The sequence below is a fragment of the Heloderma suspectum genome, chromosome 3 (genome assembly GCF_057233095.1).
Source record: "Heloderma suspectum isolate Gila_16-S chromosome 3, 16-S_ref, whole genome shotgun sequence".
NCBI classification, from domain to species: Eukaryota; Metazoa; Chordata; class Lepidosauria; order Squamata; family Helodermatidae; genus Heloderma; species Heloderma suspectum.
Genome location: NC_139460.1, coordinates 85,996,695 through 86,021,027, shown reverse-complemented (window position 1 = coordinate 86,021,027; position 24,333 = coordinate 85,996,695). Strand labels below are relative to the sequence as shown.

Here is a 24,333-nt window from a genome sequence, read left to right as displayed (position 1 = left end):
GAAGTAAATCAAATTATGGCTTCCACAAAAAAATGACAAAGAATATTTGGAGAAAATTATGCAAAGTGGCATACTTTTTCTGGGGTGGGGACAGTTTGAGAAAAACAAAAATCAGGTGAGTTAATCTAGCTCTGTATTATCTAGACTGACTTGCAACAGCTTTCCACGTTTTCAGAGGGGACTTTTCCAGTCCTCCCTGGAGTTGCCAGGGCATAGCAAAGCATATGTGCTCTATCACTCAGCTATGATCTTTCCTTGAAGGTTTTTTTTTTTATTTATACACACGCGCACACACGCATGCATGCACGCACGCACACACAGATCTGTTTATTGCAGTCTATGACCAGATTCTCAGGTATACAAAATATATATAACATGTTCCTGACATACATGGTTCTCCCCTCAAGCTTATCTTCACAATAATACTCTGAGGTAGCTTAGACTGAGGGCCAAAACAGACATTACTTTACATGTGTGTCTAGCAGCTATTTTTAAAAAATTGTTACTCTAGTGTAGGCACAGAGACCTTGATCCAGACTGGGACCCAAGCAGGGGGGCTTGTAAGTTCTGGATTGGGGGGCCTGCACTTACTCTAGAGTAAAAATGAAAAACACAAAGACAGCTGCTAGACACATATTTAAAATAATGTCTGTTTTGGTCCTAAGAGAGCACAACTGGCTCAAGACCACCCAGCAGTTGAGATTTATGGTTCTCATTTGACTAACCACAACATCATAGTGGCTTTCTGAAGTCCCCCACTTTGGACATTTCATCAGAAGTGAGGAATGAGAAGGTTAATAGCTTGTATTTCTGCAAACTCTGCCTTTCTGACAAATATCCAAACTGGCATCCATACAGAAGTGCAAAAACGGCTGCTGTTGTCTATAACACATCTTGCAGACTAGTCATCAGTAGAAAGAACTGTTTTTTTGTGTATTGTTTTTCAGACAATAAAAACTCAATATCACAGACTGAAAAATCTGTAAGTTTTTTTTTTAACTGCAGCAATCAAAAGAAGAAACTGTCAGGAATGTTGTTTGGGAAGAACAGCGCAAGCAGCTCATCCAATAATATTTCCTAGATATGCAATGTTGACTTATTTCAATAATGTAACATCTTCATTCCGTGACCTTATTTTTGATGTGAACTGAGCGCAAGCTAACATAAGTGCCAAGAGAAAAAAAAATCTAATTGAATGTGACCTTTAAGAAATACGCTGTTGACATTATGCAGTCCTTGCCCATTAAATACATTAATTCAAGTACTGTGAAATGTGCCAGCTTTTCTAGTGAAGGAACATAACTCTTTCAACATAAACATTAACTTTAAAAATAAATTGCTGAATAATATATAGAAGTTAGGGGCTCAAGATATGATGTTCTGGGAAAGGCAGTACAAAGAACAACCAAGTACAAGGTGTCTAGCTTCTAGTATGAAACTTGATCATAACAATGGAAATAAATACTTGGTTGTAAGTATTGTGACATGAATAGTGTGATAAACTTAATATATACTTAATATTGTATTTTGAAACTTTAAAAAAATCTTCTTTTATTAAAAACAAATCAGTTCTAACACAGCAAATTAAACATGAACTATAAAATGAAACATAATTTGCCACTCACTATAATGACTACCATAATGAATATGAAATTTTGCATTCACATTGAATTGTTCTTTATAAAGCATAAGACTGCACATTGTCTGGTGCCTTATTCCATTACATAATAAACATACTCCATTTTGGAATAAACATATGATCTCTGTTTCGCCTTCTTTAGAAATTAACCTATATATTTTCTTTTCAAAGCACTGAAATATTAAGAAAATTTCAATTACAGTTGGGGCTGCAATCCTATACACACTTACCCGGGAATAAGTCCCATTAAACACAATGCCACATACTGCTGACTAGATGTGCATAGGGCTACCTGGTACGTATTATGGACAATTGCTGTAATGTCCTATAAATGTCAGTATGCTGTATATGGATATGTATGCAGAGTAGGGAAGACAGGGGTAAGAATGGATCTCTAAAGAGCAGAGTCCTTCTACCTTTACAGAAAAGAACTGGAGGGTTAACATGTCCTCTTACCCCCCACCCCATCATCAAAAACTGCCAGGGACCCAGGGCTGAACATCTGTGCTGTTTTTTTGCTAGGGAATATTGGTGACAGAAAGTCCCCCAGGACACTTAGGCTGGCAATTAGGCAGAAAAGCAAGCAGCCTGCCACTTGCTTGTCTTCAGCCTAAAGTGGAGTGGTGGTGGTCATGATGGATTGGCCCTCGAGGTCACCTACTCTTAGACTGGAATACAGAACCTCAGGCCTGGAGACCAAATCCGGCCCACCTGGGGGCTAAATCCAGCCCGCTCAGGGGCCAAATCCAGTTCTCTGGGGTTCCAGAGAAGGCCCCGCCCCCTCCCCTCTGACCACCAATTGTTTGGTGGTTTCCTGGCTTTTGTGCAGCTCCCCCGCCCCATTCTAAAAGGTTGAAATGAGCTTTAAGCTACAATATGCTGGTATTTTGGCCCCACCTCTGGAATGAGGCCCCCAAGAGTTTCTCTGAATTCAGCCCTTAGGCTGAAAGATGTTCTACATCCTGCTCTCCGGTATGCGTTTCCCCAAGTCCATCTACTCCCCCCCCAAAAAAGTATGTGGTCTAACTGAAGATGTGAGGAGCAAGTGTCCCCTTTCTCTCAGGTGAAAGGATTCTGGGAGAACTGGCTTATTGTGTCTGTGTGAATGAAAATGATGTTACTGGGGGCCCCAGTTCCCATACCCCAGAGGAGCATTTTACATAACCACAGACAGACAGATACACAACACATTTCACATGAAAGATAGCTCAGGTCCCCTTCCAGAGGAATATTTTGACTGGACAGGGGAATATTTTGGGATTCTTTTATTGTATTGGTGCCAATTTGGGGCCTTGTGTAATTTTTCTGCAAATTTGAGAACTCTGCACAGAAACCAAGTGCATCAGAGCTTGAGAAGTGCCTAACAGCATTCATGTGTGGTGTGCATTGGTATTACTATATAGATTACAATGAATTCTAGGGGTTAGAAAACTGTTTCACTGAGGAGACCCATCAACACCTTGCAAAAAACTATCAAGGTTTCCTGAGCTTACTCACAGTGCTGGAACTTTGCCTATGTCCCAATCCTGCATTCTCCAAGAACCAGCACTGCTTGGGGACTTTTGTTCACTGCTCAGCTAGACTACTCCTGCTTAGAAGCTGTTGAGCAAAAGACCTGCCAATTGTTGCTGTCCAGTCTCACCGGACTTTGATTTCTGCTCACACAAATTCAGTGACGGCTGTTCTGTATTTCTGGGCTGTGGACACAGAGCTAAGTAAGAAACTGCAATAGTGCTAATCTGCTCTAGTTTGCAGTCCCCTCCCTCCCAGCCTCTGAGCAAGCCAGTTGTTCAGCCTCCATCTTAAAAACATACTTAATTTTACCATACTGAAAAGAAAACATCGCATCATTTAGCATTATTCTAATAAATGCCAATATATTACATGATCTTTGATACCTACTTTGTGTCCCTAACCTGGCTATACTCAGGACAATGTGCCTATTGCCCCACCCTAGCTACACTACTGCCTCTTCAAAATATATAGCAATTGTGTTAGTCTTCACCCTTTGTGATTCTCACAGACTTTCGTTCAACAACATGATAGCATTTCTCCATGGTTTCCCGAGAATTAGAGTCCACCAATGTTTGGTGGAACTCAGCCTAAAGTGTTCCATCGATTCAATACAAAATATTGTTGTGGTCCTGCTCAGATAGAAAAAAACTGTTAATAATTTTCAGCATTTCCATTTATAGAAATATTTCATGCATGATTCAGTGCATTCTTTCACATGATAAATATATATTTTAGAGACCAGAAGTTGCCCCATTCACCATTCACTCATAAAAATTAGCAAACATTTTATCTCAACACCACATGAAAATACTCATTTATGATAACAAATGTAAATATAACTTACCAAGTGTTTCTAAGAGATTCTGAAATTTACAGAAGTCAGTTTTAGCGATCTTTGTTCTAAACTGTAAACAGCAGTACTAAAAAGAAATTTCTCAACTCATGCCAGATTAACAGTGCAATCCTATACATGTTTACTCAGAAGTAAGTTCCACTGAGCTCAGCTGGGCTTACTCCCAGGTAAGCAGGTGTAGGATTGCTCTTACATGAACATTTGGTGAAGAAGAAAAAATGGCTTTGCTGCTAGCTGAGGGAATGCTTCAGTCCAGAAGATCGTTGTCAGAATCCACTGCCTGAAATGCCATCTCCTTGTGACCAATCACATAAGAGGAAGATACATTTGCATTAATTGTATGATGTAGCTTATATAAAGCTAGAAAAATATACAGGTGTTTGCTAAGAGAAAGAAATAAGAAATGAAAATATATTTGTAAAGGTTCATAATTCTATATAAGCAAACCATCAGATATTAGATAAGATCCCAACTTGTCAGGAATGTAAATAAAAATTTAATCGATCAGTATATAGACAGTATTTGTTAGCCTTATGGGTCCAACTGGAGAATAAGCTCCAGTTGTTATGGCTAAAGGCATCTGATTTATTGCACAAAAATATGATGTAAAAAAGCCCTAAAATGCAGACTGTTTTGAGTACTGGAAACATTTCCAAGACTTAAGTATACCATTGCAGTAAGGGTTTAATTTGGTCATCCTGAAATTCTTAATCAAATGATTTAGGTTTCAATAGAACACAGGCGTAACCAGCCTAAAAATTCTGGAGGGCTGCCAAAAAAGTAGGGAGCCAGTTCATCTGGTTTGCAGACTTTTAAAAGACAAAATTGTACACTATTTTAAAAATTATTTGTTTGTAAAAAATTTAGGGGGGAGATAGGCTCTCACTAGCTCACCCTGGCTACAGGTCTGGCATAACATGCTCCTACCAGTTTTTGTGTAAGTGGTGACTCCAGAATCAGATACCAGTGAACTGCTAAAAAATAATTAATCCAGGGTTGGGCAACCTTTTTGCTTCAAATGCCACATGTGGTGGTGGGTGGGGGAGGTGTATATCAGTGGTGGGTAGAACCTGGACTTCCACTACCATCCAAAACATATACAAACACAGCCTTCCCTGCACTCACACACACACACACTGCAAAGACATCCACTGAGGCCTGCATGTGTATTACCTATATGTGCACTAATTCCTCAAAGGATTTGCTGCACTGTAGAGATCTGATAATTCACAAGGCTTGCAAACAGAAGTCTTATTTTTATATATACCTCTGGCACATTAACACCACTCACAGATATTCTGTAACCCACACTCTGAAGCATCTACGGACACTTTGTGTTTCTACAGAAAGTGATGAACTGTGTTGAGGGGTGATGTAGCCCCCCCCAAAAAAAAACTATCCGCTGGGTTCATCGGGGTGACATACTATTATATATACACATCTGGTTTTGATTTCAACAACGATTGTTGTTTCTCCATTCATGTGTATATGTTTCAAGAAATACCACACCAATATAGAAATCAGCAGAGGACAAGGTGACAGAACTTAATACAGTCATTGCAGGAAACAGCACAATTGGTTCACTATAATACCACATGAATGGCACAGGGCTGGGACCAGCAACTGATTTCTAAAATAAAAGCTTAAGAATTGCCTTGCTGGACCAGACCAAGGTTCATCTATAATTTAGCATTACATTTCTACCAGTGCCCAGCTGGATGTTTATGGGAAGCTTGCATAACAGGTCATGATGGAAACAGACCCTTCCTGTTATTTATGCCCAACATCTGGTGCTCAGAGGCTGGCCTGACTGTAAATAATATACTCTGCCTTGGAAGTGTTCCCCCTTAATCCCATACGTGTACAGATATAGGGCTGTAGCTATTAGGTGCAACTGACTCACCTAGAACACTGATTTGCCCCTTTTTAAAAAAGAAAAGAAGCACAAGACCCTTTAATTGGTGACATAATAGCTTCCATTAGGAAAATATATGGTTAAAAACAGTGGCTGCTTGTATCCCACACAAGTATTTCTCCAAACCTCAGCCACCTGAACCCTAGACCCAGGGTTGATTTTCAAGATCTCAATCATCCTTATCATGCTTAAATAGGGATGGGGTGAATGGTAATTATTACTTACTATAAATGGTAGGATGCTTAAAAGGAGTAAAGAATGGTTTGAGGAAGTTTAATTATTTACAGTGCTATCCTATCTATGCATGTTCACTCAGAAATAAATTGTACTGGGTTCAGTGGGGCTTGTTGTTCAGTCGTTAAGTCGTGTCCGACTCTTCGTGACCCCATGGACCATAGCACGCCAGGCCCTCCTGTCCTCTGCTCTCTCCCGGAGTGTGCTCAAGTTCATATTCATTGCATCGGTGATGCTATCTAGCCATCTCATCCTCTGCCGTCCCCTTCTCCTTTTGCCTTCAATCTTTCCCAGCATCAGGGTCTTTTCCAGGGAGTTTTCACTCCGCTTTAGGTGGCCAAAATATTTGAGCTTCAGCTTCAGGATCTGTTCTTCCAATGAGCACTCAGGGTTGATTTCCTTGAGGATTGGACCTCCTTGCAGTCCAGGGGGCTCTAAGACTCTTCTCCAGCACCACAGTTTGAAAGCATCAATTCTTCCGCACTCAGCCTTCCTTAGAGTCCAGCTCTCACAGCCATACATTACTACTGGGAAAACCATAGCTTTGATTATACGAACCTTGGTCAGCAAGGTGATGTCTCTGTTTCTTACTATGCTGTCTAGGTTTGCCACAGCTTTCCTCCCAAGGAGCAAGTGTCTTTTAATTTCATGGCTACAGTCACCGTCTGCAGTGATCTTGGAGCCCAAGAAAATAAAATCTGTCACTGCTGCCATTTCTTCCCCTTCTATATGCCAGGAAGTGATGGGGCCAGATGCCATGATCTTAGTTTTTTTAATGTTGAGTTTCCAACCAGCTTTTGCACTCTCCTCTTTCACCCTCAACAAGAGGCTCTTTAGATCCTCTTCGCTTTCTGCCATTAGGGTGGTATCGTCATTTGTACACCTGCTCAACAAAAATTGAGCAAAAAATCAAAAATCAAGGATTGTAGCCTTAAAGATGTTCATAATTAAAGCTTCTAAACCTAAAACCTAACTTTTCTTCTTCAACTAATATTCTTCTGACTAAATATTCATAGATACTAAAATATACAGAGATTATTGGACTTGACAAGAGGGTTATATAAGTTTCTTCCTGTTAGTTATGAGGATATCATTGAACATCCATTCATTTATTTGAAGTTCCACCAGGAAGTTTGGTAGGCTTAGCTTACAAGTCACACATGTAATACTTTTATTTAGATGCACTCTGCACATGCTCACAGGTACTCTTCTGACTGATCACATAGTCCACAGTTGAATCCTTCCAGCGAAAGCAGGTTCTGGGGCTGGTCCTTGATTAGCATGGGCTTCAGTGGCTTAGGGAAACCCTGGATGCGACTATAGAGAGACTGTTAACGTGGGAATTAGAGCGATACCTGGCAACCTGTATCAGACGGGTTTGACGACTACCATGATAATGCCCAAACTTTTATGCGCATATATGAACCCACAGCGATCAAGCACAGTTGCAGTTGATTGCGAGTTTTAGCCGTTTCAACCCGGCATCTCTCTCCCCTCTCCCCCACCGGTTTGACTTCCCTGTCCGTTATGGCAGCCTTCCCCAAACCGGTGCCATCCGTCGTCATCACGCTGGCTGGGGGATTGTGGGAGTTGAAGTCCAACACCTCTGGAGGGCAGCAGCTTGGGCCAAAAGGCTGTTTTATGGCTTCCCTGGGAATGGATGCGGCCAACGCTGCCTTTGCCGGAACTACGTCTCCCACAACTCCAAGCGGCACAAACAGGCGCTAGGTGCGTACATTGTCCTAGGCCTGTGGGGGCAGGGTTGTGTTGACAGCCTTCCTCGATAGCGGTTAGGAAAGGTCGTTCGTTGAAGGGTAAAATGATAAGTGCGTAAAATACGGGGGGGGGGGCGCTAAAGTGGAGGCGAGGTGGGCGGGGCTGGAGGCACGTAGGGGAGGGAGAGGAGAGGTCAAGGCTTTGCATGATGGAGACGAAGGGATCGGAAGAGGTCAGGTTGTTCTGATTCGCAAGATGCCCTTCCAAACTATGAAAACCCACGGGAGGGTTGTAATTGGCTTTGATGGAATATACCACTGAGGGTGCCATCCCAACTCCTATTATTTCTCCCTTCCGAAAGGGAAGAAACGGATTGTTTTCATGTAGCCTCTGTTCCGTTTTAAAGTTTATGAGTCGATGGAAGGGCTTTTTATCTAGCATTTCCTGCCGTGATTGTGTCACTTGTGGGGGCGGGATGTGGGGGGGTGCCCATAAGCTTTTAAGACTGCAACCATATACACACTTACCCGGGAGTAATTGCCATAGAACTCACTGGGTCTTACCTATTTCTGAGTAGTCATGTTTAGGATTGCGCCGTAAAATACTTTCTTGATATTTGAAGAATTTGGGGCCATAATCCTATTACACACTTAGGAGTAAGGCTCATTGAACTCAATGAGACTTATTTCTGAATCAACATATGTGCAATAACCTAATAAAAACAGAAAGAAAAGATTAAAATGGATGTTACTAAAAGAAAATTTCATAACATAACCCATATACTTTTGGCTTTATACAAAGCCAAAATGGAAAAATATGCCCTGAGATATGTATTTATTGACCTTGTTTCCAACAAGCAAGGGGGAAATACTACATTGATTAAGCAAATGTTATGTTTGTCTTGTATGTATTTCATGAAAGTTTAAGCCCTTAATTTTCCTGAAATGTGATTTAATTTAGGTAACCGTTTTTACTAGGGAAAAACTAGTTATCACCTGATTAAATAAATCAAACTAAGATTAACCAACAGAGGGAGCAATCCTATCGGTGCTAGACAGTGGCTAGACGGCTGTAGGATATGCCGTTTTCCAGGAACCAACCTCCCCCCAGTTCCACACTGCCTCAGAGGCAGTATGGAACAGCCCCATCTGCCACGCTTGCAAGAGGAGTGCGGAGGGGCGGAAAAGGGGCGTGGGTGGGGGTGTTCTGGGGCAGGGAGAGCAGCCTCCTTCCCAGCTCTGTGCACCTTCAGTTAGACAGCTGCAATCGGCTGTCTAGCCAAAACAGCGGTGCAGGGGAAGCGCAGAGAGCACGATCCTCTCCGTGCTTCTCCTGCCCTGCTTAGGATAGGTGGTCGCCTCTGAGTTTGGAGGCGGCCACCTCTCTCGATAGGATTGCACCCTTAAGAGTGCAATCCTATGCATGCTTAGACAGAAAAACGCTCAGCCAGGGAATGCTGGGAGTTGTGGAACTTTTTTCTGCCTAAACATGCATAGGATTGCTTCCTTAAACTCACATAACTGCTCAGTTAAAAGCATTTTTTAAAACATTTATACAAGTGTAGCAGCATGCAACATCATAAGGGCCTTCAGTATCTTGTATTTTGTGTAGATCACAACTATTTTTAAAATGTCAGCAATGGTTCTGGTTTGTAAACTGGAGATGCCCTCCTTCTTATTTGGCAAAAACAGCTGAAACAGTCTTTTTGCTGTTTCTCATATGTGCAAATTTGCTGGGGAGTTTTTCCATTGTTTCCTCCAAATGTTAGTAGACCATACAACCAAGGTGGTAATATGTTTCACAATACCTTGTAATACTTTCTGAAGCATTTGGACCTGCTAGTTGCCACTAACTTGTTCCACTGGTTTCAATGGACCTTAATCATGACTAAAGCAGAATTGAGGCCCAAATGTTTAGCTGACTGAAAAACACTGTAGCTCTAGTGCTTGCAGTTGCACCCTACAGTAAGGGTGGGCAGAATCTACTGGTAGTTCTCTGGGTGATTTGCAGTAGGTCAGCATGAGCTTCTGACTACTGTTTTTTGTTTTTTTTTAAACAATAACAACAAAATGACTTTTTCCATATAAATTAGGCTGCTGCAATAAAGAAAGTGTGGGGATAACCAGGAGTGGACTTTCATGTAAAAGGACAGTGAAGTCAGTTCAGTTCTGGTACTGAAAAAAAAATGAATAGTTCAGAATGTGTTCAGAGACACTCTGTTCTTTAATTCTAAGTGTCTGTCTTCCACACTTGGCTCTTGCTGGTAGATATTAGGGTTTTAGTAAAAACTACCAAAATAGATCCAACAACTCTGCAGTCTGTGCACCCCCTATCCTATAGTCTGAAGAAGTGGAATGTTGTCTGTGGACTTTTGTATGCTTCCTAATCAGTACTACAAGCAAAGCATCCCTAAATTAATAAAATACCAGTTCATTGGGCTTTTTAACTTTATATACCTGGTTAAGAATTATTTTAAACTTCAAAATGGAAATATAGCTGGTCCTAAATGCAGCACTGCAGTATAGATGTTGTTGCAAACCCCACCCCCCACCCCGCACCCCACCCTGCACAGATATTGTAGAGGACTACTTTGTCATGAATCTGTAAGTTAGTTCCTATTGGATTCCTATCACATCCAAGGCTCAATTTGATGTAAGCTTGGGGCATGTGATGTAATAACAAAAAAGAGAGCATAACTGAGCATATACAGAATGCCATTCTCTCACTGCTCAGTAATCACAACCACTCATTTGCATCTGGTTTTATTAGGAAGGGTTTCCAAGTAGAAGACCTGAACTACAAGAAAACTTGAGTAATGGACAGAACACATATTTTTCTCAAATTTGTTTTTCTCTCCTTGTTTATCTTAATCCAGTTTAATATATCTACTAGTTTCTGTTGATTTAATTCTTTTGCTTTCACATCTTGCCCTCCAAGATGGAACTAGGAAACTATAAATCATAGCAGGTAGAACAACAGTTTTCAATCCAACGTATAAGAAGTAATCACATTTCAACTAGTATTACTAATAGATTGGCTTAACTGATGCACCAGGTGTTCACCTTTGCTGATAATCTGTTATTGATGGGAATTTTCATTTTTCTATAGGCTGAAAAAGCTGGTGGAAGAGTTCAGCAAGATATGCAGAATGACCACATTTCTTATAGAAGAATGGAAGGTAAAATGTTAGTGGCCTTTTAACTTCTGTTTAAGAACGTTCCATAATTTTATTTTCCAAATTAAGGAATAACAGAGGTTGCATTTGGAATAACATAATTTCCTGCTGTGATCAGGTGGCTAGGCTTAAGCTGCTTGGAGTGGAGTAGCTATCCTATTTAGATAGGTGACCACCAAGCTAAAGCAGGGCAGGAGAAGCACGGAGAGGATTATTCTCTCTGCGTGTCTCCTGCCCTGCTTTTTCTGCTAGACAGCCGATTGCAGCTGTGTAGCCACAGGACCATGGAGCAGGGAAAGAGGCTGCTGTACGACACATTGGATGCGTCGTATAGGCAGCTACGATCTCCCTGCCCTGGAATGCCCCCAGCCATGCCCCTTTCCGGCCCCTCTGAGCTCCTCTTGCGAGCACAGAGGACAGGGCTGTTCCACGCTGCCTCCGAGGCAGTATAGAAATGGGGGGAGGTTGGTTTTCTGGGAACTGACCTTGGAGCGCGGGCTCCGAGGTCAGTTCCCAGAAAACAGCATATCCTATGGCTGTCTAGCCGCTGTCTAGCCGCTGTCTAGTGGCCATAGGATTGCTACCTTAATCAATTTAGTGCACAAATCCTATGTATGTTTAGACACAGAAAAGGCTGTGCTGGCTGGCTGAGGAATGCTGGGAATTGTAGGCTTTTTCTGTGTCTAAACATGCATAGGATTGTTCCCTTAATCCATTAAATTTAAATTATGATTTTTGCGTGGGGATGGACAAATAAAAGCTATCATTCATGTTAAGAGGAAAGCCCATCTTCAGTGTGTATGTGTGTGGTATGTAATTAGTTTGAAAATCTAAAGTATAGAGTGCAAGTGGGACCTGCAACAAACTTTTGCAGTGTATCCTTACCTCCTCGCGGGAGTGTTCTTGTTCCAGGTTTCTGCCAGCCAGCTATGCCCTACTTGATACTGTAAGGAGTTCAAGCAGGGCCCTCCGCTCCATCCCTCACCTCTAGTTTTCTATTTTTCTTTCCCAGCTGACACTCAACATTTTGTGGCTCTTGAGCATGCTCAGTTTAAAATGTTTTTTCCCCTGCAAATCTTGTGGTTCTCCTGAGCATGCTCAGTTTAAAATGTTTTTCCCCCTGCAAATCTTGTGGTTCTCCTGAGCATGCTGATACCTCTCTTGTGTCAGTGGTCCTGTTTTGGTTCCATTTTGGCACGCATCACCTGAGTTTACTATTAGAGATGATTCCTATTAGACTAGCACACCAGGCCAGAGCTTCAAAACATTCAAATTCCATTGATATTGTAGAAAATCTAGATACAGTTATAAAACACCCTTCCAGAACGTGGTGCCTTCCAGATGTTTTGGTCTACAATGCTCATCATTCCTGACTATTGGCTATTGTGGCTGGGACTGATAGGAGATGTAGTCCAAAACATGTGGAGGGCACCATGTTGGGGAAGGCTGTTAGAAAGTTAATTCAGACATGGCCTCCGAATGGAGAGAGAGAGTGTGTGTGTGTTTGTTTGTATAACATATACAGCATCTTTTAACTTCCATTTTCTAAAACTATCTCACAGAAAATACTGCAATAATAAGAATAGCTAATTTAAGAATTTGGGAAGTACATCTAATTCACTTAAATTCCATTTGAACTTGTTCAGATTTGGAACTTTAGCTGCATTGAAGAACTATGAAGTGCTTTTGTGTGGTGCTGATGAGAAAAATACAATGTCATGTCTGGCTATGTTCGGCGTTGGTTCTAAGGATAGACAAAGTAGTTCCACATTGCTTTATCTATGGCCGTAGACTGCTGTCAGATCACAGGTGTAAGAACATTAAAGACTCTTACAGGCTGCTTCAACTTCAGGAAAGCTGTTCGCTGGATGATGTCAGAAATTCATACCGAGAACTTGCCAAGAAATATCACCCAGATAGTGGATCACCTAAAGCAGATTCTGCAACTTTTGTGCAAATTGAAGAAGCCTATAGAGTTGTACTTAATGATGTAGCCAAGAATATTAAATTGAGAGACAATGGAGAGGATGATGAAGACAAATTCAAATCTAAAGCACCACAACACAGACAGTATTTAAGTTTTGAAGGTGTTGGTTATGGTACTCCAAGCCAAAGAGAAAGGCAGTATATGCAGTTTAGAGTTGATCGGGCTTCTGAACAGGTCATGGAATATCGAAAGCAGAAAATGGAGAGCCAACTTGCTATGAGCGAGGCTATGTTAGTTAAAGATGTACGGCAGAGCAAGAAAGCAAAAATTACCCAAGCAATCGAACGGTTGGTTGAAGACCTCATTCAGGAATCCATGGCAAAAGGAGACTTTGATAATCTTACTGGTAAAGGAAAGCCATTACAAAAGTTTTCAGACTGTCCACATATTGATCCTATGACTCACAACCTGAACCGGATCCTGATAGACAATGGATACCAGCCAGAATGGATTCTCATGCAGAAAGAAATACGGGAAACAATTGAAAAACTAAGAAAGGATATGGTTGCTTCTAGGAATAAACTAGGTGATCCAATGACACCACAAAAAGAGAAACAATGGAAGGAGGTTTGTGAACAGTTTATAGAAAACATCAAAGCATTAAACAAAAGAATTAATGACTTCAACTTAGTTGTCCCGATTCTCAGCAGACAGATGGTGCATTTTAATGCAGGCAAAGAAATTGCACGTGCCCAGGAGATCTGCGCAACCCAGATAAAAACAAAGACCATAAAAGAGACACAGAAAACAGAAAATGAAAGTGGTAGAACATCTGACATTAAATCTAGTTTTCTAAAATGGATGAATCTGATTTTGAAGTAAGAGTAAGCAGGTAGTCACTATTAAATGCACTTCAGGATTCCTATTACTTCTAGAAGGCATGAAGGTTTTTTCGGTTTACTGTTGAAACAATCCCTAGTTCAAACACATAGTAATTGAGCTTTGATGTGGAAGTATAGGAACAAATAAACACATTTCCACGACAAGCCTTGCTTTTGTTGACATTCCTTTATTTGTGTGTGGGTTGAATTAATATTTCGATAAATAGGATGTTAGCCAAATTACATTTACAAATTAGGAAATGTAAAAAAATTAAGAAATGGGTACATTTTTGTTCCTGAAGCAAAAACTAAAAAAAAAAAAAGTCTTCCCCACTCATTTTTAGAGCTACATAAGAGATGGATGTTGGAGCAAAAAAACAGCAGGTCCTCTAGACAAAAATAAGTTTAGGCTGCAGTCCTCTGAAGAGGTATCTGCCAACTAGTCCCACTGAATACAGTGAGGGAACTTGCTTCCAAGTAAACATGCACAGGAGTGGGCTGTAAATCTGTGTTTCAGGAAAAGATAATTCAAAATCATGCAAGTGTACCATTTTGATGTCAGCAGTACCGTGGAATAGTTACCCACAATATACACACCCACAGAGGTACAGTGGTTACAATCCCTGATTTTCAGAAATTCAGGTTGCCGGTTTCTACTGGTTAACAGTGATTCCCCACAATTGGAGTGTTTGGTGGACTGACATCTTCTAGTCAGTTTAGCAACTGTGTTGTAATCATCCTGTTGTAACTGTAGTGACTGAAGAGGCCTGTAACCATGCTATTCATTTATGCAAAATGGCTTCCCCTCATGTCTGTGCGCAGTTTGGGCAGCCTGGCTATTACAGTACTGAACACTAAAATCCTGTTTAATGATAGCTGATGGGCATGATATTGGATCTATTTGCATGCCTTAAACTGCAATTCTGTACATACTTACTTGGGATTGGGAGTAAGACCCATCGAAACTAGTGGGACTAAATTCTGAATAAATCTAGGATTGCACTGTAAGTAACCAACATACCTCTAAGTAAGGAAAAGGACAATGGCAGCCATTCTTAACAGGCCTGGAAGTGAGGGATGAACAATGGTGAGGAAAAATCAGCAGAAATGACAACTGAATGAGACATCGGGGAAATCAGGACACACATTCTCTGGGGGCAACAACTAGGGATGACAACACAACCTGTTACACGGGGAACAATTATTCATTTATTGCATTAAAAACATGTGGTAAGGCAGAGATGTATGAGGGATCTTCTAAAGTTACTAACACTATCAATGTCAATATTGTCATCCAAATAGTTTGAGGAAAAGAAGCAATATTTACAGGAATGGGGAAAATACAGTCAGGGCCAGAAATATTGGAACAAGGATAACTGTTCTGTCAGTTGGCCTCTGTACACCACCACATTGAAGTTGAAAGGAAACACACCCAGATGGGAGCGAAGTTAGGACTTTCAGCTGTAATTCAAGAGGTTTGCCAAAAGTAGGGAACTAACCATTCAGGAAGGACAGCCAGTGGCATACACACACATCGTTGGTGACCCATAAGTAATGGAATGAATGGCCGACAAGCAGCTGCACAGCCAGGTGAGGCCTGTTTCCTGGGTACCCCATGACCAAGCAAGCAGATAAAAGGCCTGGAGGTGGTTCTGAGTGTTACATTTGCATTTGGTAGTTGTTCACTGGAACCCGCAACATGAGGTCCAAAGAGGTGTCCATGCGTGTGAAGGAGGCCATCATTAGGCTGAGGAAACAAACCCATCAGAGAGATAGCAAAAACAGTGGGAGTGGCCAATACAACAGTTTGGAACATCCTGCAAAAGAAGGAATTAACTGGCAAGCTCAGCAACAGCAAAAGGCCTGGAAGACCACGGAAGACAACTAAAGGGGATGACCGCAGAATTCTGCCCATGGTGAAGAGGAACTCTTTCACAACATCTAGCCAGGTCAAGAACACTCTTGCAGAGGTAGGCATGTCATTGTCAGCATCTACAGTCAAGGGACGGCTGTATGAATGTAAATACAGAGGCTTCACAACAAGGTACAAACCACTGGTAACGCTCAAGAACAGAAAGGCCAGATTAGCCTTTGCCAGCAAACACCTAAAAAAGCCTGCCCAGTTCTGGAAGAAGATTCTTTGGACTGATGAAACCACGATTAACTTGTACCAGAATGATGGGAAGAGAAAAGTATGGAGAAGGAAAGGAACAGCTCATGATCCAAAGCATACCACATCATCTGTCAAACATGGTGGAGGCAGTGTTATGGCATGGGCATGTATGGCTGCCAATGGAACTGGTTCACTGGTGTTTATTGATGACCTGACTGCTGATAAAAGCAGCAGGATGAATTCTGAAGTGTATAGGGCTATACTTTTTGCTCAGATTCAGCCGAATGCTGCCAAACTGATAGGACGCTGCTTCATATTGCAGATGGATAATGACACAAAACATATAGCAAAAGCTACCCAAAAGTTTCTGAAGGCAAAGAAGTGGGATGTTCTTCATTGGCAAGTCAGTCACCTGATCTCAAACCAATAGAGCATGCTTTTCACTTACTGAAGACAAGACTGAAGGCAGAAAGACCCACAAACAAGCTGCAGTGAAGGCCTGGCAAAGCATCTTGAGGGAGGACACTCAGCAGTTGGTCATGTCCATGGGTTCCAGACTTCAGGCAGTCATGGACTGCAAAGGATTTTCATCCAGGTATTAAAGGCGATCCTTAAGTTTGAAATGATGTTGGTTTATTCCATTATTTATGAGCCACCAACGATGGGGGTGCGTGTACGCCACTGGCTGTACTTCCAGAACGGTTGCTGCCCCACTTTTGTCAAACCCCTTGAATTACAGCTGAAAGTCCTGACTTGGCTTCCATCTGGGTGTGTTTCCTTTCAACTTCAGTGTGGTGGTGTACAGAGGCCAGCTGCCAAAACAGTTATCCTTGTTCCAATATTTCTGGCCCTGACTGTATATTGTAACCTATTTATTACATTTTAAATCACTCAGGGAGCAATCCTATGGCTGCTTGTCAGCGGCTAGACAGCCATAGGATATGTCAGTTTCTGGGAAACGACTTCTGAGCCCGCGCTCCAAGGTTGGTTCCCGGAGAACCAACCTTCCACCCCTCTGGCCCCATGCTTGGAAGAGGAGCGTGGAGCGACAAAAATAGGGTGTTCCAGGGCGGGGAAGGTAGAAATGTGTGTCGTCCGGCATGGGATGTGTGTCGTCCGCAGCCGCTTCCCCTGCTCCGCCTTCCTGCAGCTAAATCTGCTTCCTGCAGCCAAAATCAGCTGTCTAGCTACAAATGCAGGGCGGCTGAAGCGCAGGGATGATCCACTCCGTGCTTCTCCTGCCCAGCATTGGATAGGCGGTCGCTTCCCAGTTCAGAGACAACTGTCTGTCCCCATAGGATTGCAACCCTCAATAACCTAGGTTTTGCAGGCAGTGTACAAATTAAAAACATAAAATACAAAATGGCAATTAAAACAATGATAAAACAAATCAAATAAAAACAAGATAAAGCTAGCAGTTGGAGCACATAATACAATGAGAAGTAGAATTAGCAAGGACAAAACAGTGTGAAGATCTAAAAATAGACCCTAAAATCCTATTTATTTATTAATATTATGTGACCATTCTATCTATGCAGGATATTTAAGCTGGATTAATCTCTCAATTTTCTTCAGAAATTCATGAAGCAGCTGTAAATATGGAAATATATGGGGTGGCCAAAGTAGTAAGAAAAGCAAAAACACTGCTTGTTGAATAAAAGTGGGAAAAGGAAGAGTGATGAGACAATAATAAGGAAAAGGGGGGAAACAGTGGAGTAGGTGTTGGGGTACTGACTAAGTTCAATGGAGGATGTACTGTAAGTTTAGAGGATACACTCAAATAATGTTCTTTTGAGAGTCTTAAGTGCATGCAGCCAGCGTTTACAACTGGTAGTTGGTTATCATACATGAAACGTATATAACTCCAATCACCAAAGCAAAAACCTGCACGAAACGTGTAAGTGCCTTTGCTGGTTAATCTGATAAAAAGATCCAATGTGTGATGTGCGCGTCCATTGTCACCTTGGGAGACAATCCCATTAAACTCAGTGGGTCTCACTTCCCAGTAAACGTGGTTAGGATCGGGCTTCTCTGTAGCAACGCCTTCATCGGGCCCGTATCCTGAATCCCTCCCTCACACCACACCCAACTACCGAAGACAACAGAACCAGCGATCCTACACCTGCCCTTATTAGCAAACGGGCCCCCGCCAGCCCTGAGCATGGGCGGAGCCACGGCCGCTCCTTTCGCGATGCTTTTAGCTCTGCCTGCCAAGCCTGTGCCGAACCGCGGGCCAATCACCGCGCTTCTCAACAAGGAGCCCGTCCCTCATTGTGATGGGCTGCGCTGGATGTCGATTGGTCGAAATCCCTGTCACTCCCTCTCCCCTGGCTGACAGAGCCGGCCAGGTTGGGGCCGTAGATGGAGTAGAGGAGACTCTTCCAGGTGAGGGGTCCTGTGTGGCGGATGCTGCTTCCTTTCCCCCTTTTTCTGAGGATGAGGGGCGCAGGCAGTCGGGAGGGCGGCTAAATATTAATTCCTACACCCGCGTCCTGGGCGCTTCTGCTGCTTTTCATTTCTTCTAACCTGAGAGGAATTGTGAGGTGGTTCGTACCGAGTGGGCGGTGGCCTCAAGAATGGCCCCGTCGGGGGGTTTTCTCCTTCCCCTTTTTCTGGTGCTTATGAGGCTAATGGCCATGGCGGCGACGAAGCTGTCGCTTCCCCTCGGTTTCGTTTGTGGAGCGGCGAGGGACTTTTCCGCTCCCCCCCCCCCGCCCCAACCTGCCGGGGGAGGAGCAGAGTCTTAGTCCTCTGCTGTGCCTTGCCTGACCTTCGTAGTGTGTCAAGGGAACTAAAAAGGGGAGGGAGCGGAAAAGTTCCTTACAGTCTCTTACCTCCCTGACACAGATGTCTCATTCTCTATCCTTTCCTCCGCCGCCCCCATCATCTGTGTGGGCAAAGCGGGCGTTACGTTTTCCTTTTAGTTTCGCTCTCCAAGCGAGGAAATTTCTATCCCGTATGGATGCGTTTCAGGCCTTGTCTGCTTACACACGTTTGTGTATGCGGCCCCCTCCCCCCTTTGCGATTAAAAGGGCGTGTGGGAATAGTTGGAGACGTGATCGTCACCCACAGGTGCATCTACCCAACCTTCAGTTTAATTATACACACAGCAATTGGTTGCACCCCTGCACATTATCTCTCAATCTCTTGAAACCCGTTCCACTTGTGGGACCACGCTCAGAGACAGTGACTAAAGCTTTCTGGGTGCTTGTGAAGGGCAAAAATCATGTGAATAAGGCCTCAATAGCATTCCCTGGCTTCTATTAAGACCTTAGTGTTTTGTTTTAAGTTTCAGACGTTTGGCAAGGCAGAGATTTTCTCAATGGTGGTTTCACTGGAGCAAAGTAGCACAAGCAGCAAAGAGTTCTGACTTTTTGTTAGAAGCTGGCCAAGATGCGAGTCCCAAAGGAAGGTAAATGGCTGTTGGGGAGGCCCAATGTGGTAATTTCCAGGAGCTCAAAGGTTTCCACCTTTAAGCAGGTTAAGTTGGTAAGTTTCCAACAAATTGTAGCTTCTCTAGCTTTGAATATTTAAAGCAGCCAAAACGTAAATGTGGAAGTAAACATTAGGGAGTGCACAGCCTAACTAATGATTCATTCATGTGTATCAATAATGCATCACTTTATGACTTCCAGCTTAACATGTGAACTGTTTCCACTGAAACATGTCTTGGATTATAAAAACATTTAAACTGCAGTCTTGGCATGTAACCTGGGAGTAAAACCCCTTGAACCCAGTAGGACTTACTTTTGAATAGACATGCATAGACATGTTATTGCTCTATGAGTATTTATATTCATATCACCTTAGCATACTTTCAGCACTCTTGCAGCCTCACTCAGGATGGCTAGAATATATTTAATTTTCAGTCCATGGTGATGGGTGAAATGTGACTTTCATTCCTGATAATGAATATAGCACAAGGGATTATTAAAAGGAAAATATTGACAATGAGTGTGTTTCATGCAAATGCTAAGCTTCAAAGTGAACAGTTTTGTAATTCTCTCCACTCTACATTTTTGAATCCTAGAGTGAGAAGTGTTCCAATAATAGATCTTCTAGTGCAGAGATGGGCAACTTGTGGCCCTCCATATGTTTTGGTCCACAACTCCCATCAATCCTTGCCAACATCGGCAATGGTGAGGCGAGTTGTAGGGCAAAACATCTGGAAAGCCACGAGATGTCCACCCATGCTCTAGTGACTAGTGTGACCATCTGCTCCAAAATAGGATATTCTGTATCTAAAACATCCTCAACCTTTTCTTGAAAAATCTGACTATATTTGAGGATATGCATATATAGAAGGAAGGAGCTGGCTGAACATCTCTTCAGTAAATAAATTCTCCAAGGCCTTACAGCACCCTGTTTGTGTAAACACACACACAACACCCTACTCAAGAGCGATGTCTATTTGTGTGAACAGTGTAACTTTGGTGTGAATAACTCATCATGTGTGATTGTACTTTCTCTTCTGTGAATTCTAAAATTTCAGTTTTCCAGTTCACAGAAGAACTGGATCTTGATCATGCTCTCCTGACACGCACGCACACACACACACGGATTCCTGGTCTTGCGCTCAGTCCTTCCTCATGGTTTGTATCTTTTCTTTCACTGAAGGGGGAAGGCAGTACTAAACTCATAACTCACTACGCCCTAGTCCTTTGTTTTTCCCAGTCTGTCTACCACCAGGGGTATTTCCTGTGAAGAGTAGAGTATGACCAACTACATGTTGACTGTAATAGACATATTCAAGATTTATTGTTCCTGAATAAAACATCTTCCTGGGAAGATCCAGTGTATTGGCGTTTCATTCTCAGGACTAGTTCACATGTAGAAATACTGTACACAGGATGGAGTGCAGGCTGGAGGCCTGCACAAGTACATACAACTGTAGGTATGGCATACAGAGTGCATTGGCTGTATGTGTGTATATCTGTTCTTGCCATATGCCTGACCACCACCATCCTTCTGTTTTTAATGCTGAAAACTGAGAGAAATAGGTGTATGTATGCACTTAGGAATATATGAACATACAAGTGAGTCACCTTATGAGTTGGATCCAGCTTAAGTCAGTTGAACTTGGTTCCCATTGAAATCAATGGGACTTGGCCATTGATTTCAATGGCATCTCTAAATTCAACTATAACTTAGTCTGGATTCAACCAAATGTGTAGTTAGTGGCACATGTGGAGGACTGCAAGTTACAGTGTGTACAGTAAGTCTATGTTTTTGACCATGTGATCTGAGTCTCACGAGTCATGTTTTGGTTTGAAAAAGCATTCCCCATGCTGACAGCTGTGGAGGTGGGTGGGTTTTTTTGTCTTCACATCTTTGTGGTTTGATTCACTTGCTTGAGCCATATTTGCTGTGGTTCACCATTTTGTTTGCTTCTGTTCTTTGTTTTAACAAAGTGGTCTGGAATATTGGGGGAGGGTGTCAGTCTCTAAGGGACTTTGCTCTGTAGAGGATCTTGACTCAGGTCTGTGCGTTGGGCTTAATGATATTCTGATTCTTTTCTGTACTATCATTGGAACTTCCTGCCCACAAAATGCTGCAATAGAATGTGGTGTTTGGCATTATCTTACAGCTTTTCATAGGCTGAACCCAGCAAGTTAGGAGTCTGATTTGAATATTTTATTTGCTGAGATTCCTCAGTGAAGAATATTTCCTGGAAGCTGATAGCTTGAAACAGCCCTGAACAGTGTTACTGTACAGGTTTGATTTGAATGCTGTTGGGTTTAAGCTGTGGTTAAGTATGAGGCTATATTTCCTCTTTACTTTTTTAGTCTGCCTTTTTCCAAAAGCATACTTTGTATTTAGATATTTGTCTTGCAGTAGGCATCATCTTAGAGGCATCCCCTCTGGTCTCTTGCATAGAGGGGAACACTGCTTTTAAAACAGTGCTTGCTTTCTGTACTATTAATAGCTACTTGCATTAAACTTGATTTTTAAAAACTGCTGCCCAATTAATCTCAGGCAGCTTTCTAATTGATCAAAAGGTGTTTACTCAAATTAACAATGTGTCCTTGATTGATTTGCCTGTAGTTTATTTTTTCTTAAATAGTAGTACTTATAAAAACCTCAGGTGGATAGCACCATCTTCTAAAACAAGGATAGGTAACACATAGAAGCAAAATCACTGCTTCTATGTCACTGCCGGGCTACTGAATTTCAGCGGCAAATTTAGTGATGATGTGGGGGCAAGGCTGTGGACCCTAGTGGGGTCTGTGATTAGCAGTGTGGTCCCCTCCAAACTCCAGAATTTGGCCAACCCTGCTCTAAAAGATTGATTGAGGGCACAATCCTATGCATATTTAGGCAGAAAAAAGTCCTACAATTCCCAGCATGCTGCAGTAAGCATGGCTGGCTGAAAGGATGCTGGGAACTGTAGGATGTTTTTCTGTCTAAACATGCATAAGATTGCACCCTCAATGTTGGGTAGCCCTAATGCTCAGGAATAATTTACAAATGAAGAAAGAGCAGAAAAATCAAGATTGCTTGCTGCAAGCTAACTATAAGACCATCGCCATGACTTGGACTGGAATGCAGGTTTCTAGTGCCCCTCTGATTCCATATGTCATTGGGTCTTTTACAGTGCAATCTTGTGTATGTTTACTCATAAATAAACCCCACAGTGTTCAGTGGGGCTTACTCCCAGGTAAATGTACATAGTGAACTGGTGCATCTAATATAATGTAACAGCTCAAATGTACCGTTATTGCCTTGTTTTTATGTGTTGGTATACTCCAGCAACTCCTAAGATCAAGTTGTGAGACATAACTGTTCAATTTGACATTTATATTCCCCTCTTCCTCTGAGGAGCTCATACCTCATGTATTGTATTTGCTGCGTGTGAGCCAGGAAGTCCTCATTTCAAATCTCATTCATTCCAAGTACTTACTAGGGAGCCTTGGACAAACCACTCAACCCTTCACTCTCTCTAGTAACTGTCCTCAAAATCTCCAACATAAAGATCTATATTTTTAAGGAACAGTAGGCTTACAAATCCACTGTACAAGTCAGTCAATAAGATCCTTTCCAACCTGATCCAAGACATAACTTGGAAATAACCTCACTGATCTTTTGGTTTGTCTGTTTCCCCCTTCTTTTGTATAGGACTTGAAAACTTATGAAAATCTAATGTAAATACACAGTGAAGAAGCCACAGTGAACTTGAAAAATGGCAGGCTTCCTGGACAATTTCCGGTGGCCTGAATGCGAATGTATTGATTGGAGTGAAAGAAGAAATACAGTTGCTTCTGTGGTAGCTGGGGTCTTGGTAAGTCTTGAAACAAATAAAAAAATAGTCTGTTAAGAGGCAATACTTCATATGTCTCTTATTTTAACTCTTTGTAATGTCTGGCAAATATTCCATTTCTGTAAGAGCTTGTAGCTTCCTTTTAAATGACTTGGATTAATTTTAGTTAATTTTAATTGTATTTCTTCTGACAAGAGACCAGTCGGGTTGGCAGAACCTGTCAGAAGTACTGTATCTAAAATCTTTCTTAGGTAGATGATGAGATCCACTTAGTTTCTCATATTGATGTTGTGAGAGTGTTTCTCATAGTTGTGTGTGTGCTAGCCTAGAGTCTGATTTCAATTGTTTATTATTTACCAGAGGTTCCCACTTGATGTTGATAAAGCATTCCAACTTATATTTCCAGGCATTCTTATATTGGAGCTGTGGGCAACATTGAGTCTATTATAGTCCTTCTTGACCAGGTCCCATTGGGGCTGTTCACATGACATGACAGCCCATCATGGGTTATTTTGAATATGCAACCCCCACTTGGGGGTTGTTGTGTCATGCGAACCCAGCAAGCATGGGTTATGCGAAGGTTAAACAACCTTCGCATAACCCATGGTCTGTTTTAGGGTTTTGCCAGGGTTTTTTAACCCTTGCATAACCCGTAGTTGCCAGGTTTGCACGACACAACCCCGCAACCAGATATGTAGTATGATGCCTGCAGGCGCCAGAGCTTGTCATGAGTTAAATAACCCACAACAAGCTGCAGTGTGTCATCTGAACCTGCTCATTGTGTCAGTGGCGACCAGATTGGTATGCATAGGATTGCAACCTTAGGTGGCAGTCCTAAGTACACTTAACTGCAAGCAAATCCCAGTGGAAATGTGCTTAGAATTTCAGTTTTGGGTTATCCCATGAGCATTTCTTCTGGTGAGCATCCATTCTGCATCCTATATGCTTATCCCAGCCAACACAACTGTGTCTATTTGAAAAGAGCCACAGCACTTGGTAGGTTGACCAGAGCAAGGATGTCTGTGTAACCGACTTTATCTCGCCAGAAAATACCTGAGAGTGGGGAACTATTGGGTTTCTTCTCTTGAGATCTGAATGCAATTTCTT

General features: G+C 42.1%; 3 protein-coding genes across 11 annotated transcripts in view; 2 read left to right on the top strand and 1 right to left on the bottom strand.

Moving 5' to 3' along the window:
* Positions 1-4,264, bottom strand: part of LOC146349859 (trifunctional purine biosynthetic protein adenosine-3-like) — a 42,407-nt gene extending 38,143 nt beyond the window's left edge. For all 3 annotated transcript variants that reach the window (XR_014789098.1, XM_084843630.1, XM_084843629.1), the window contains exon 1: positions 3,999-4,264. The gene's annotated coding sequence lies outside the window, so the exon portion shown is untranslated. The remainder of the gene's footprint in view (positions 1-3,998) is intronic.
* Positions 4,265-7,900: 3,636 nt separating this feature from the next.
* Positions 7,901-14,728, top strand: DNAJC28 (DnaJ heat shock protein family (Hsp40) member C28). Of its 3 annotated transcripts, none has more exons than XM_084843642.1 (3): positions 7,901-7,982; positions 10,981-11,050; positions 12,694-14,728. In XM_084843642.1, the coding sequence occupies exon 3, from the start codon at positions 12,723-12,725 to the stop codon at positions 13,854-13,856; it is 1,134 nt and encodes a 377-aa protein (XP_084699768.1). In that variant the 5' UTR covers positions 7,901-7,982; positions 10,981-11,050; positions 12,694-12,722; the 3' UTR covers positions 13,857-14,728. The 3 variants fall into 3 exon arrangements, with proteins under 3 accessions (XP_084699768.1, XP_084699771.1, XP_084699769.1); XM_084843645.1 differs by having other exon boundaries at positions 7,901-7,970; positions 12,694-14,158; XM_084843643.1 differs by lacking the exon at positions 7,901-7,982 and adding an exon at positions 8,076-8,104 and having other exon boundaries at positions 12,694-14,152.
* The window catches only part of TMEM50B (transmembrane protein 50B), a 26,792-nt gene continuing 10,359 nt past the window's right edge, over positions 7,901-24,333 (top strand). Inside the window, exons 1-3 of one of the 5 annotated variants that reach the window (XM_084843650.1) lie at positions 7,901-7,970; positions 10,981-11,050; positions 23,085-23,247. In XM_084843650.1, the coding sequence (XP_084699776.1) occupies positions 23,149-23,247 (99 nt within the window). In that variant the 5' untranslated portion in view covers positions 7,901-7,970; positions 10,981-11,050; positions 23,085-23,148. Of the gene's footprint in view, positions 8,105-10,980; positions 11,051-18,297; positions 19,458-23,084; positions 23,248-24,333 lie in introns of those variants that run through there. The other 4 variants (XM_084843649.1, XM_084843651.1, XM_084843648.1 and 1 more) reach the window with 4 other exon arrangements.